Source organism: Nyctibius grandis, chromosome 1 (assembly GCF_013368605.1).
Source record: "Nyctibius grandis isolate bNycGra1 chromosome 1, bNycGra1.pri, whole genome shotgun sequence".
Lineage (NCBI taxonomy): Eukaryota > Metazoa > Chordata > Aves > Nyctibiiformes > Nyctibiidae > Nyctibius > Nyctibius grandis.
Genome location: NC_090658.1, coordinates 12,088,840 through 12,101,019, shown reverse-complemented (window position 1 = coordinate 12,101,019; position 12,180 = coordinate 12,088,840). Strand labels below are relative to the sequence as shown.

Here is a 12,180-nt window from a genome sequence, read left to right as displayed (position 1 = left end):
AACAAAGTATGAAGACTCATTCTGAAATTCAGTGTTGACAGCTAACAGAACTCTAAAAACATACTGCAACTAAGTAGGATAGGAGTCTTCATGGCTTGTAACAAAGGAAAAGCACAGGTATGCATGTGTAGTGAGGAGAAAAATGACTTAAACCAAAGAAAGAGGCTTCTGGGCAAAGTTCTCTGTTATCTACATTGATCTCTTTAATTCAGTCTTTTCCTACCAATATTTTAGTTTTTCTGCCACAAATAATTAACTAACACAGAATAGCAATGCTGAAACACTGCATTCCTAAAATTGTTACCAAAACCTACTACAAATTATTAAACCCAGAATATATTTGTAAGCCAAAACAAAGCAAAAACCAACCATGACTAATTAATTTAAATAGGACCAAATGTATAAATGCATCTGGCAAATACAACAGTGCAGACTGCATGGTAACTGCAAACCTCTTACTGAATTCTTTGCTAAAGAAGTCTAAAATGAAAGCTAAGTTCATAACAACTGAAAACAACTGTAGGTTGGAACCTGAGATATCAAACCCAAGTTCTGTTCAACTCCTCTGTCACTTTTTAAAATGGTAGAATTCAACACTTTTCACTGTGTGTTGAATACTCCAGGCTAAATTAATAAAGTCCAATGCAGAAACATTTAATTTTTCCCCTAATACAAAGAAAAAAAAAATCACCAGCTGTAGTGTTACATATCAATTAGTATGATTCAGACTAGGACCAGGTGGAATGCATCCAAGCTGCTGAGATAGCTGGCCAACATTATTATGAGACCACACTCTAACATCTAACAAAAAAAAAAAGAGTGGGCTGCTAGTCAGAGGAACCTCAACAAACTGGAGGAGTAGCAAGAAAACCCTATGGGGTTTAACATAGCCAACTGAAAAGTTCTGAAGCTAGGACAGACCAAACACATACATAAGAAGAGGCTGAGGACAAGCTGGCTGGGGGTGCGAAGGGCAACTCTGCAGAAAAGGGTTTGGAGGTCCTGGCAGACAAGGAGGGGACTACACATCAGCAGCACAGCAGCACGCACCTGTGGTATAGGTGGCCAACCACAGTGAAGCCAGAGGGGGTTAACTCCCTCTATTTGGCACTTGCAAGGCCACACGTGCATGTGGTGTACAATTCTGGGCTTCCCAGGACAAAGAGGCTGACAGATTGGAGGGAAGCCAGCAGGTGGCCACTAAGACTGTTCAAGTGATGGAACAAATGGCACAATAGGAAAGGCTGAAAGAACAGAGCTTTTGTAGCCTGGAGAAAGTAACTGCTCTCTTCAGCTATCCCACAGGGCGTTATAAAGATGCACAGTGAAAGGACAAGAGGCAACAGGCACAAATGCCAGAAATGCAAACTTTGGCCATAAGGAACCAAACTCCTCCTCCTAGGAGCAGTGCAGCCCTGGGATGGGGCCTAGAGATGCTCAATTGTCTCCATCCTGAGATGGATTCAAACTTCAACTGGACAAGCCCAAAGTAATCTCCAGATCTAGCTTGGAAGCTGCCCCCATTTTAAGCAAGAGGAGGCTAGAGGTCACCAGGTGTTCCTTCCCACCTCATCTTTTTTGGGGGATTCTCTGATGGTATTTATAACTTGACAAGCTATGCAGCTCAGCCTACCATGTATGAACTGGAACTGGTTTTCAGTTCACTATGAAATGGAAGAAAGATTTCTTGCCACAATATTTCATTGCTGGTCAGGATAACCTGAATAAATATATTTTTATTTACTCAATATGACCTTTTGTTTTGAATCAGAAGAACAGTAAGCTCTGTTTCTCAGAAACGGGGCTTCTGGGACCAGAAGCCAAACTCTCATACAGATTCCTCTTGACAGACCCCACCACTCATAAGTACAATACATCACCTCTGAGAGGTGGATGCAGTTACACATACAGCAATAGCTCTGTGGAAGCTGGGTTTAACAGCCCTCACTCCTGGCTTCTCTCTACCCCATGCACCTCCCTCCACCACACCGAGACAGCCATTTGTAACACCACACAAGGAACTTGAATGAGGAACTGATCTGGTGGAAAAAATAATGGGAAAAAAGTTGCACATTTTTCCTCAGGAAAACTTTTTAACTTCTGTACATATGCTTAATTATAGCAAAAACATTTCAACTGACAGAAACTTGGTCATACTATGCAAACTCATGTAGATTCCTGAGACTGTCACAGTGGTGGCTGCAGCAACACAAGATGAACAGTCATACATTTAGTTAGCCATTGGATTTTCAGGTGCTTCCCCCAGGATCAATAGCATAAAACTTAAGAATTGTTCTAGAACAAAGGTGTGCGTATTTTTAGAGAAGATTACTTTGATTTAAACCATTTACTGAGCTCACTGCAAATGCAATGCTCAGCTCTCCCATTTATGAGTCTGTATTCAAACAACTGCAGAAAGACAACAAAAAACATAAGAGAAGCATTTGTTTGAGGTCTACCCTATGTAAAGTCTAATGTGCACATAAGATAAGACTGACTTTTTAAGAGTCCAGTATACCTCTGCTGCTCCTGAGGCAAAGGAGATTGTCAGAAAACAGCTGCCAAAACACAGCACAATGACCAGAATAGGAACATGAGGAACTCAAAATGACAGGAAGGAGCATGTGCAAGAAAATCTCAAACGATGGAAGGTATCCAAGTAAGTTCCTCAGAAACTTCTTGTCTAGTTGCAGAAAAAGTAAAAAAGATCTATCCTGAAAAAGAGAAGAGCCTTGTACTTAGAGCAAAATATTCTGTTATTTATTTAGATATGAATCAAAGAGGTGTATTGGTAGAAGATCAAAGAGAAGTACTATCTTGTCCTTGTCTGTTCGTCATTTGCATGAAGGCATTTGCATGTCTAAACTGGGGTTTAGACATTGAATTTTCCCTGCAAACAAGACCTGTACTGAATTTCTCCATTCTTCCGGCAGATCCAGGTAGTGGTTTCAGGAACACAGAGGCAGAGGGAGGGTAAAGAGGAAAAGGAAAGGAATGATTTTTAAGGGTAACCACATCATAGGTGTCAATTTTTTTAAAGGTAAGGTGCATGGTGACTGCATAAGCTGCCATATGATCCATCCAGCTGTGCAAAATGCTAGATGATAGGTAAAAGTACTCTTACTCACTCCCCAAATTTGCTTTCAGCCTCGACTGTATACCTTTTATGACTCATGCTGCCCAAAATACGCCTCAATTTCTGATAAATTTTTTTTTTGTAGAATCTTAGAGACACATAGCTCTGCAAAAGAGTTGTTGCTTATAAGGTATTTTATAAAACCAGTAGAAAAGCATGGGAAAGAGCCCAACAGTAGCAGGTGATGAATTATGCTTGTGAAAAAGTACAATCTTTTCCTCTTGATGACGTTTGAAAAATCCACATACCACTTCTCACTGAACATATCTGAAGGCAATACTGTCAGAGCAAGAAGGGGAAGTGGGGGAAGGGGAGAGACAGAGAGAGAAAGTCTGATTAGTATGTCCTGGTCCACAACAGAAGAATGAACCGACTACTAAATATTTGTTTTAATTTCCAGAAGGAAATTACTGGAAAAATCTCACAAATGGGTGAAGCATTACCACCAAATCAGAATTCTCCTCTTTGATTCACAACAGGCACAGGAGGTTGTGAAGCAAGCAGTGAAACACAGAAAGTGCTGTCAATTGACTTTAAAAACCCTCTCACTATTGTGACAACAACAGTACTTTATAAGCTTTATCATAGTAATCATTTTTGAAGAGTGTACTGAACAGCATGGGGCAAAAGAAGGATGGGAAAGGACAGTGCAGTAAGGAGACGTGTTCCCATTTGTCTCTTAGACACACAGATACTAGGCTAGCAAGATACGGAACAACACTGAAAGTAACCTGAAAAAGACAGATTTTAAAAAGTGTTAAACTGAAAAGACAAAACCAAAAGCAAACCAAACTGAAAAACCAAAAGCACATTCCCAAAATCAGAGCAACTGCACAGCATGGAGGTGTTCCCACCACATCCAGAGAAATCTAAGCTACTCATCTCAAAACAATTTGTGAAACATTTTTATAATCAAGCAATACAGGAAGTTCCTTCCAAGAACAGGGAACACAGTCTAAGCTCTCAGTAACTTTGGTATTGGCAGATTCAAGTCACACCAAGCCAACTGATACTAAAACAAACAAACAAATCCAAAACAAAAAACACCACTTAGAAAACAAAACAAGACATTTTCAAACACCCCAATTTTCCATTTTCCCCTCAGTGCACTTCTAAATATCTCACAAATCAAAGAAAGAATAATGCTCTTTATCTATTACAGAATGTTTCATTTTTTTTTCAACAGTGTATAAAGATCATCAAGATTTAAAAGCATTACTTTTCTAACTAGATAGTGCCTAAAAAGCAGAGAAATAAGAAAACTCACTTTCTAGGGTAATTTCTACACTGCAATGCTAACAAATGAATTTTTTAGCAGTGCAGTAAGAGAAAATTTGGAAAATGTATCAGACTATAAATGGTGCCAAATGCCACTGTAAACACTTATGACCCCACATTCTGTTATTTGTATTAAGCCTATATTCATTCTGTAACATAATTACCATCTGGAGAATTCAGACACATTTATATAATTTTATAGTCTTTCATGGAACTACTTAAAGGAACTACCAGACAAAAATACAAAGAGAATGTCTTCTATTTTTAATCACCCTCCAAAAAATTAACAAGTTATGCACTGTAAGGCAGTGAAATAAAGAAATTAGAATGAATGCATAATACTGAGCCCTTTATATAAAAGTGATTAAACTAAACATGAATACGGATTAAATACTTTCCATACTGCACATGCTAAGAATTCCTTCCTACATTACAGATATACACATACAAACTAATTCTTACATTGACTAGCTTTTACACAGATGAAAACACCAGTACACAACAGGACAAAACATGAGGTTTGAAAAAGGAAAACAAAGACAAAACTAACACTGACAAAGAAAGGCAGAAGATGAAAAATACCAGGTTAGATCTTGCAGTGTAGTATAGTTCTTCTGAATTGTCCAAAAAATCACTACTGTCAGTCTGTTCATTAGATAGAGATCAAGAAACTCAAGTTATTTACATTGTGACTGAAAGCCAGTTATACATAAAGGGAAATTTTCTTGCTAAAAAAAACCAAACCCTGTTAGTTGAAACTCATACCATGTTAAGACAGTTCTGGGGATGGGGGTAAAACACAGCTAAGGGTATGGCCACATTACCAAACACTACTGAATCACACCAAAATAATGAATTATTGCTCATCACCCAAGCTGTGGTAATGAGCAACAAACTGCCTCAGTAAAAGGCAAGTATGTATCAGTTCAACTTTTCAGTGCACCACCAACAATAACACATCATGCTGCAGTGGTGCAGTCCTTTGGCTTGTGCACTCACACCCATAAGTAAATAAGCATAAAGTTTAAGCATGCTTTAGTGAGACAGATGCAAAAGGGTCAGAAGAACTGCTTTAATGAAAAAGAATCCACTGTTATTGCTGGAGGAATAGACAGGCATCTCTTGCTCTCGCTTCCATTTAAAAGCCTTTCTCTCTCAAAGCATGTAGCTTGTTACAAACTCTTCCCTCAGCCTGCTTTGTGCTAAGGCTCTTTGCTAGAGCATCCATTTTTTGAATAGATCTCTCGTTTGCATTTGACATGCCAATTTAAGTTGTCCATTGGTTCTATATCTAATGACAAAATACATTTTTTCTTTGGTCTCTAGACCCAACATCATAATTTTCAAAATCACAGTTCTATTTTATCTGAAAAGGACAGATCAGGTCTGCATGCTGCATTCAGATATGGGCAGTGGAGTAGCTGATTTCTATCTTTAGAAAGATCCAAACAAGCAGTTACAGATCTTCCTTACAGACAGGGAGATGAGGCAAGTTCTTTGGACAGGTTTCAAATATGCAAACTGAGAGGAATAGACAATACTAAGAGATTTCCTTATCAGCAGAATTAATCTGTATTGTTCAAGTGCCTTCTTGGAGCAGCATGAGCTTATGAGATTCCAAAGGGCAAAGATCCTGATTGCTAATGCACAAGGTAGGAAAAGGCTCGATTCCTCTCTGCCGACAACACCTGCCAAGGTGCTCTCAAAAGTTGTGCTTCAATCCCTGCAGAAAAATCTCTCTCCTCACTTTAGCAACTCAGGTTCCTAAGGTGCAATCAAAACACCTCCCTGCCCCATGAAGTTATCCACTAACTGGTTTGTACAGTCAGTGACTGATAAAACAAGAAAGAAACGTCAAAGCATTTTTAAAACTTCAGCTTCTCCACTAACATCTTTTTGCAATTATGATTCTGTGCGTGTATAAACAAATAAAATTCTTAAGCAGCAAAAGCATTATAATCTGAACTATATGATGCTACCAATTGTATTTTCTTTATAATCTAGACAACATAACAGGGAAGCAAAGCCAGGATAACTTGGAATCAGTTCAAAAATAATTTTGAGTTAACTGGAAAGTTTATGATAGAAACAGTGACTTCATTACCATATTTAATAAACACTTGTACAACCAGGGCTCCTAAATGATACTGTTATGCAGTTATGTCAAGGTCTAAATAACATATCTGAAATAATTGCCAAAGTCCTATGTGCGATTTGGTAAGCTATTCTCCTCCATCTCAAACAGGCATCAGAAACTGCAGACTACCTGTCCAGCCAGTTGCTGAGGAAGAGCAAAATTATATACAACCTCATACACCCAGAGCCAGCTGACCCACTACCAAAGGACAAATGCACCGGGAAAGAGATTTTAGTACAACTGCAGAGCAATACAAGGGAATTTACATCAGAAATCCCACTCACATGCAGTTTGTAGATTACAGAAGAGGAAGTACATTCCTAGGTACACACCCTCCCCAAAATCAACTCAGAGCAAAGCCAATGTCCCTCCCACTTAACCAACTTTTTCACCTTAACACCTGCCTTAGAAAAACAAAAAGAACACAGAAGTCTGCAGTAAGGAAGCAAAGGAGTGTCTTTTTTTCCAGGAATGCAAAGAAACTGCCCAAGTGCACAAATGTGGAAAGCAACAATCTCCATAGCAGAGAGGAAGCTACTGCAATTATGTGTGTGTGGGACAGCACAGATGCCTTTTCCCTCACTGCTTGAGTTGTCATACCCCTTGCACTGATGTGTCCATAGGAAGAAAACATTGACAATACACTTTTACAGAATACGTCAACTGCAGGACTCAGCGTGGCTCAGGTGTGATGTAGGGCCACAGAAAGATTGTTTGCGTGGGAAAATAACACCACCACAAAAATCCATTTTTTTAAAATGCATCATACCTCTTTCCCAGGCTCTCAATTGTATTATTTCCATCATCAATCATTGTCAATATAAGCACAAGGGAAAGAAACATTTGAGTATTCACAGTAATTAACAATTTAAAAAATAACCATAAATAAAGGGTATTATATACTTGGCAATGAGGTATAAATAATAGAGGAAACCCAAAAGACAAAGGGCTGTTGCTTAGCACATACATCACACCTGGCAGAGCCTACCAATAAGGGGTCTTGCTGCATATAGTGTAACGGCACAAAAACATTTAGGTCAGAAAAATCGCTACCAAGTTTAGAAGTGCTAAAGAAGTATGCTACACATCTTGGATTTCTCCTCCTCCACAGATACTTGCAGGGAATAATGTGCAAAGCATAGTCCATGCTGCTTGTTACTCACAAATTCATGATGTGGCTCTGTCTCTTTCCTCAAGGGTGGATCGAATTTTACTTGACCAACTAAAGAGGATAAAAGGAAAACAAGAATTTAAGTTGAACTGTAATTAGACAAATTTAGCTCCAAAGGCTAACAAAAAAGAAAAATCCGGTTTAATGAGTGTATCATATCCCCACGGATGGAAACTTCTGACACACACACATACTGAACTTGTGCCTGCTAGAAACTAATGGGCACAGAAAGTGCTCTTTTATCACAAAGGCAGCACAACTACCATTCACCCCAGCTGGTAATGGTAGGAAGGATCAGGAAAATCATTCAGCAAATAGGGTAGTGAAGTGCTCTCTTTAGAGCAGCAATAGAGCTGTAATTTATAGAAAAAACACACCCATTGTGTGAATTCACTCTTGGATCTGTTCTTCTGGGAGATTCACTAGCACTAAAGAGCCTTGAATGAATTTTGGAGAGAGCTAATCACATCTTCTAGGACAGCTCTTTGGCAGATACTCCTTTAACACTCCTCCCATCAATTTTAGCTTAAGAAAAGACAACTAAAGCTCCAAGTATTATTCTGATTTAATTCAAGCAAAAGAATGACTACAATTTGGGAGATGGAGTCTGCTTTTAATGGCCAGTGATCAACCTCCTCCTTTCCCGATTTCTACAAGACTGTTTCAATTCAAAAGCAAAAACTACAAGATACTAACTTAAGGAAGAAAAATCTTCTTCTGCCATTCTGTTACCCAGCAGAATCTGGCATCACTACGAATATCCTTGCTGGAGTGGCATGTAAAACTATCAATCAGCTCTCAGAAGAGCTCAGGTTATGTCCTGTTCAATTAAGATGAAGCAATAATGAGATTTGCTGAAGTGCCAACAAAGGGTGTATTCAAATATTTTACACTAATACTTCTTTTGCATAGTCATCTAGAACCTATATTTGTAAGTGAAACAGCATAAGGTTTTATTTTCCTATATACCACTAAAAATGTTTCTATATATGTCAGAAACCCAGAATACTAGTTGAAATAAGCAAGTATCAATGTTTTAAGAATATTTCATGTTGTCATATTACATATGCTTACAGTTTATTTCAGAGCGTGTCTTTTCTTCTCTCACATTTCTACTTGTTGAATGAATTCTATGAGGCACTACAAGAGGCTAGAAGAGAAAAATAAAATACTTCAATACAAAATATACTCACTTGAAACCCAGTATTGTGTACCTAGTTATTAGCAGGTTTCTTTAGCATAATATCAAAAAAAGAAAGAAATCAAGCAGAAGTTAAAAAGAAAGATTGCATGTATGTTTCCGTACATTAAAGTTAGAATTATTTGGAGACATTTTGTCTGTAGGGTGTCTTCAACTTCAAGATCAGGGTTTTTAAAACACCGGATTTGAGCAAATAAAGACAATGCTGGCCAGCATCTGTCTTTGCTCAGGTAACATTTCCTTTTTGCACCTTTCAGTTTAAAGGTATTGGTAGTTTCCCAGATGAGCAGTGAAAGGGTTGGGGCCCCAAGAACAAGGAGGGCATTGTAAATACCTTAATTACTCAACTAGCCTGGGTGCTCAACTACACAAAGGAAAGCCTTTGCAACGTGGAGAGTGGTAATGGCTGTTAAGATAAGGAGGCTCCGGGATGGTCTCACTTCATATCGCTGGGGCTTGGGATGGGAGGATGCACAGGAACATGGAGATAAGGGAGCTTCAACAGCTGCCTCGAAGGACATTGCCTACGTGATCCCAGGACTGAGTTTGCGCAGAAGCAAAGACCAGTCAGAAGACACAGTGAGGAAGACTACAGGCCTTCATCTGAAGACCGCCGCCCCGACGACCACCAGCGAAGATGACTGCGCATGCGGGGCGGACATTTGCATTTGCATATCTCATGGTTATGTAAATGAGTTCTCGGAAATCCTATGACTATGTATAACTTTATGGTATACAGTTTCTGAAAGTTTGCCAAGTCGGTGGAGCACTCAGGGTGGATAATCCCCAGTGCTGCCTGGCGCCACTAATAAAGAATACCTGCTTAACAGTATTGTCAAAGTGCTGTTGAGTCTCGTTTCTTTGTTTCAGCAGTAAGAGTAAATCGGACTTCATTTGGCAACATTTCCTTCCTTTAGAATCCCCAAACATTTTCCCATGGTTTGGGTCAGAAGGGACCTTAAAGATCATCTAGCTCCAACCCCCCTGCCACAGGCAGGGACACCTTTCCACTAGACCAGCTTGCTCAAAGCCTCATCCAACCTGGCCTTGAACACTGCCAGGGAGGGGCCATCCACAGCTTCTCTGGGCAACCTGTGCCAGTGTCTCACCACCCTCACAGTAAAGAATTTCTTCCTAATATCTAATCTAAATCTACCCTCTTTCAGTTGAAAACTGTTACCCCTCATCCTATCACTACATGCCCTTGTAAAAAGTCCCTCTCCCGCTTTCCTGTAGGCCCCCTTCAGGTACTGGAAGGCTACTGTAAGGTCTCTTCTGAGCCTTCTCTTCTCCAGGCTGAACAGCCCCAACTCTCTCAGCCTCTCTTCATAGGAGAGGTGCTCCAGCCCTCTGATCATCTTTGCGGCCTCCTCTGGACTTGCTCCAACAGCTCCATGTCCTTCTTATGTTGGAGGCCCCAGAGCTGGATGCAGAACTCCAGGTGGGGTCTCACGAGAGCGGCGTAAAGGGGCAGAATCAACTCCCTTGACCTGCTGGCCATGCTGCTTTTGATGCAGCCCAGGATACGGTTGGTCTTCTGGGCTGCAAACGCACATTGCCAGGCTTGCTTATTACAAAATAAAATGTTTTCCCAAGTGTCACTATCCACCTTATTTTGCAGGTGGATTAAATGCATCAATGGAAAATTATCTGGCAACATGGTTAGGGGAGAAAAGAGAAGAGACATCTAAGTTATCTATACAATGAAAATGATCCAGTATCACAGGTAACAGTGTTTGAAGCTCACTGGAGAGCTCAAGGTTATGTGATGAACAATGATGGAGAAGTATCATTATGCCTAGCACAGAAGCCCACAAATGCAGCAGGAAACCCTCAGCAACATACGATAAACAACAAATAAACTAACATCTGAAAAAATGCATATCAAAAGACATGCAAGCATCCTGCTTGTCCTCCATACTGTCAGCCAGTCCAGCTCCTCTATAAATGATGAAAATATGCATTTTCTCTGACCCTGAGTTTGTCTTCTCTTCTTTTTTTCTCCCTAGACAAGGAGTAGCTTTTTCCCCTGATACCACTCTTCATTATGGGATAACTGCTAAGTAATACACCAGACAACAGAAGAGCCTTCTTAATGCTAAGTCAGAATGGACATGGAAGAGTGAGCACTATTTTGAAAGCTACAAGTAACTGCCAATAAAATGTTTACTGAAGTGACTCCATACAGGAAGAGAGGAGATTCTCCACCTGAGCGGCCCAAAATGAAGGACAAGATTCTTACCAAAAAGATATACCAGTGACATGGCAGAATGGCACATCAGGGTTTCAGTACAATTTCCAGGAAAGCAGGGAAGACTCACAGGGCAAGCTACTCTGATCTGAGCAGCTCACTCACAGGAAGCACACTGAAAACAGCTACCTTTCTTCTTATGACAGCTCGTGAAAGCTTCAGTTTTCTGGTTTCTACAGCGATATCGCTTTAACGGACCTCAGAGCTCTCCATCATCACTGAACAGACAGAGAACCAAAGGACACCTGATCCTTAAGAGCTTATGTTGAGGAGATTTGAATTCCTCAGTGCTTTCTCCATCAGGAATCAGATACATTTCTCTTAACACTGACGTGAAAGTCAACCACTTCAAGGGTTTTCTTGTTTAACTTCCCTAAATATTTTTTTTAACAGAAAAATTTACTAAGTGTGCTCCACTATTCGCAATTGCTGTTAAAAATATTGACCATTCAATCCTCATGTCCTCCCTCTCCTTCCCTCCCATTTAGGAAATACAAAAATATTGCACTCCAATGCAACGACTATGTATTTCACTTTGGCTTCTTTCCACATTTATTTATCTCAGCTTCTAAGGAAGATAGACTTGTGCCTGTCAACTTGTCTTTGCTGTTCCAGAAGGTAAAAACTCATTTAACATGTAAGATATTAATTTTCAGATTTTAAAGTAGTTGCTTCTTTTAAGCTTATTTTCCTATGAAGGCATTTTTAGCCTAGTTTATCCATAAAAAAAGTAAAACACAAGTATACAATTAATGAATCAATGGCATTTGTGACAAGAGGATTAATTTTTTCCCCTTCTTTGGAAAGTCTTCACTAACATACAATTAAGTATGAAGACAGGATGCAGTAACAGACTATCTATTTACTTGTATTTATGAAACACTTCATTCCTGTGCTGTTTATCATCTTACATAAGCATGTTATTTTTTCACAGCTGTTAAAGCAGAAAATCAGAAACTTTGACTTTGACAAAACCATAAGAGAATACTCTGAAACCTGATTTCAA

At 39.5% G+C, this 12,180-nt stretch overlaps 1 protein-coding gene across 2 annotated transcripts in view; it reads right to left on the bottom strand.

The window, feature by feature from the left end:
* Positions 1-12,180, bottom strand: part of MAP4K3 (mitogen-activated protein kinase kinase kinase kinase 3) — an 86,816-nt gene that overhangs the window by 42,803 nt on the left and 31,833 nt on the right. Inside the window, exons 14-16 of one of the 2 annotated variants that reach the window (XM_068425561.1) lie at positions 8,797-8,872; positions 7,715-7,773; positions 4,997-5,059 (exon numbers count right to left, since the gene is read on the bottom strand). In XM_068425561.1, the coding sequence (XP_068281662.1) occupies positions 4,997-5,059; positions 7,715-7,773; positions 8,797-8,872 (198 nt within the window). The remainder of the gene's footprint in view (positions 1-4,996; positions 5,060-7,714; positions 7,774-8,796; positions 8,873-12,180) is intronic. The other variant, XM_068425570.1, reaches the window with a different exon arrangement.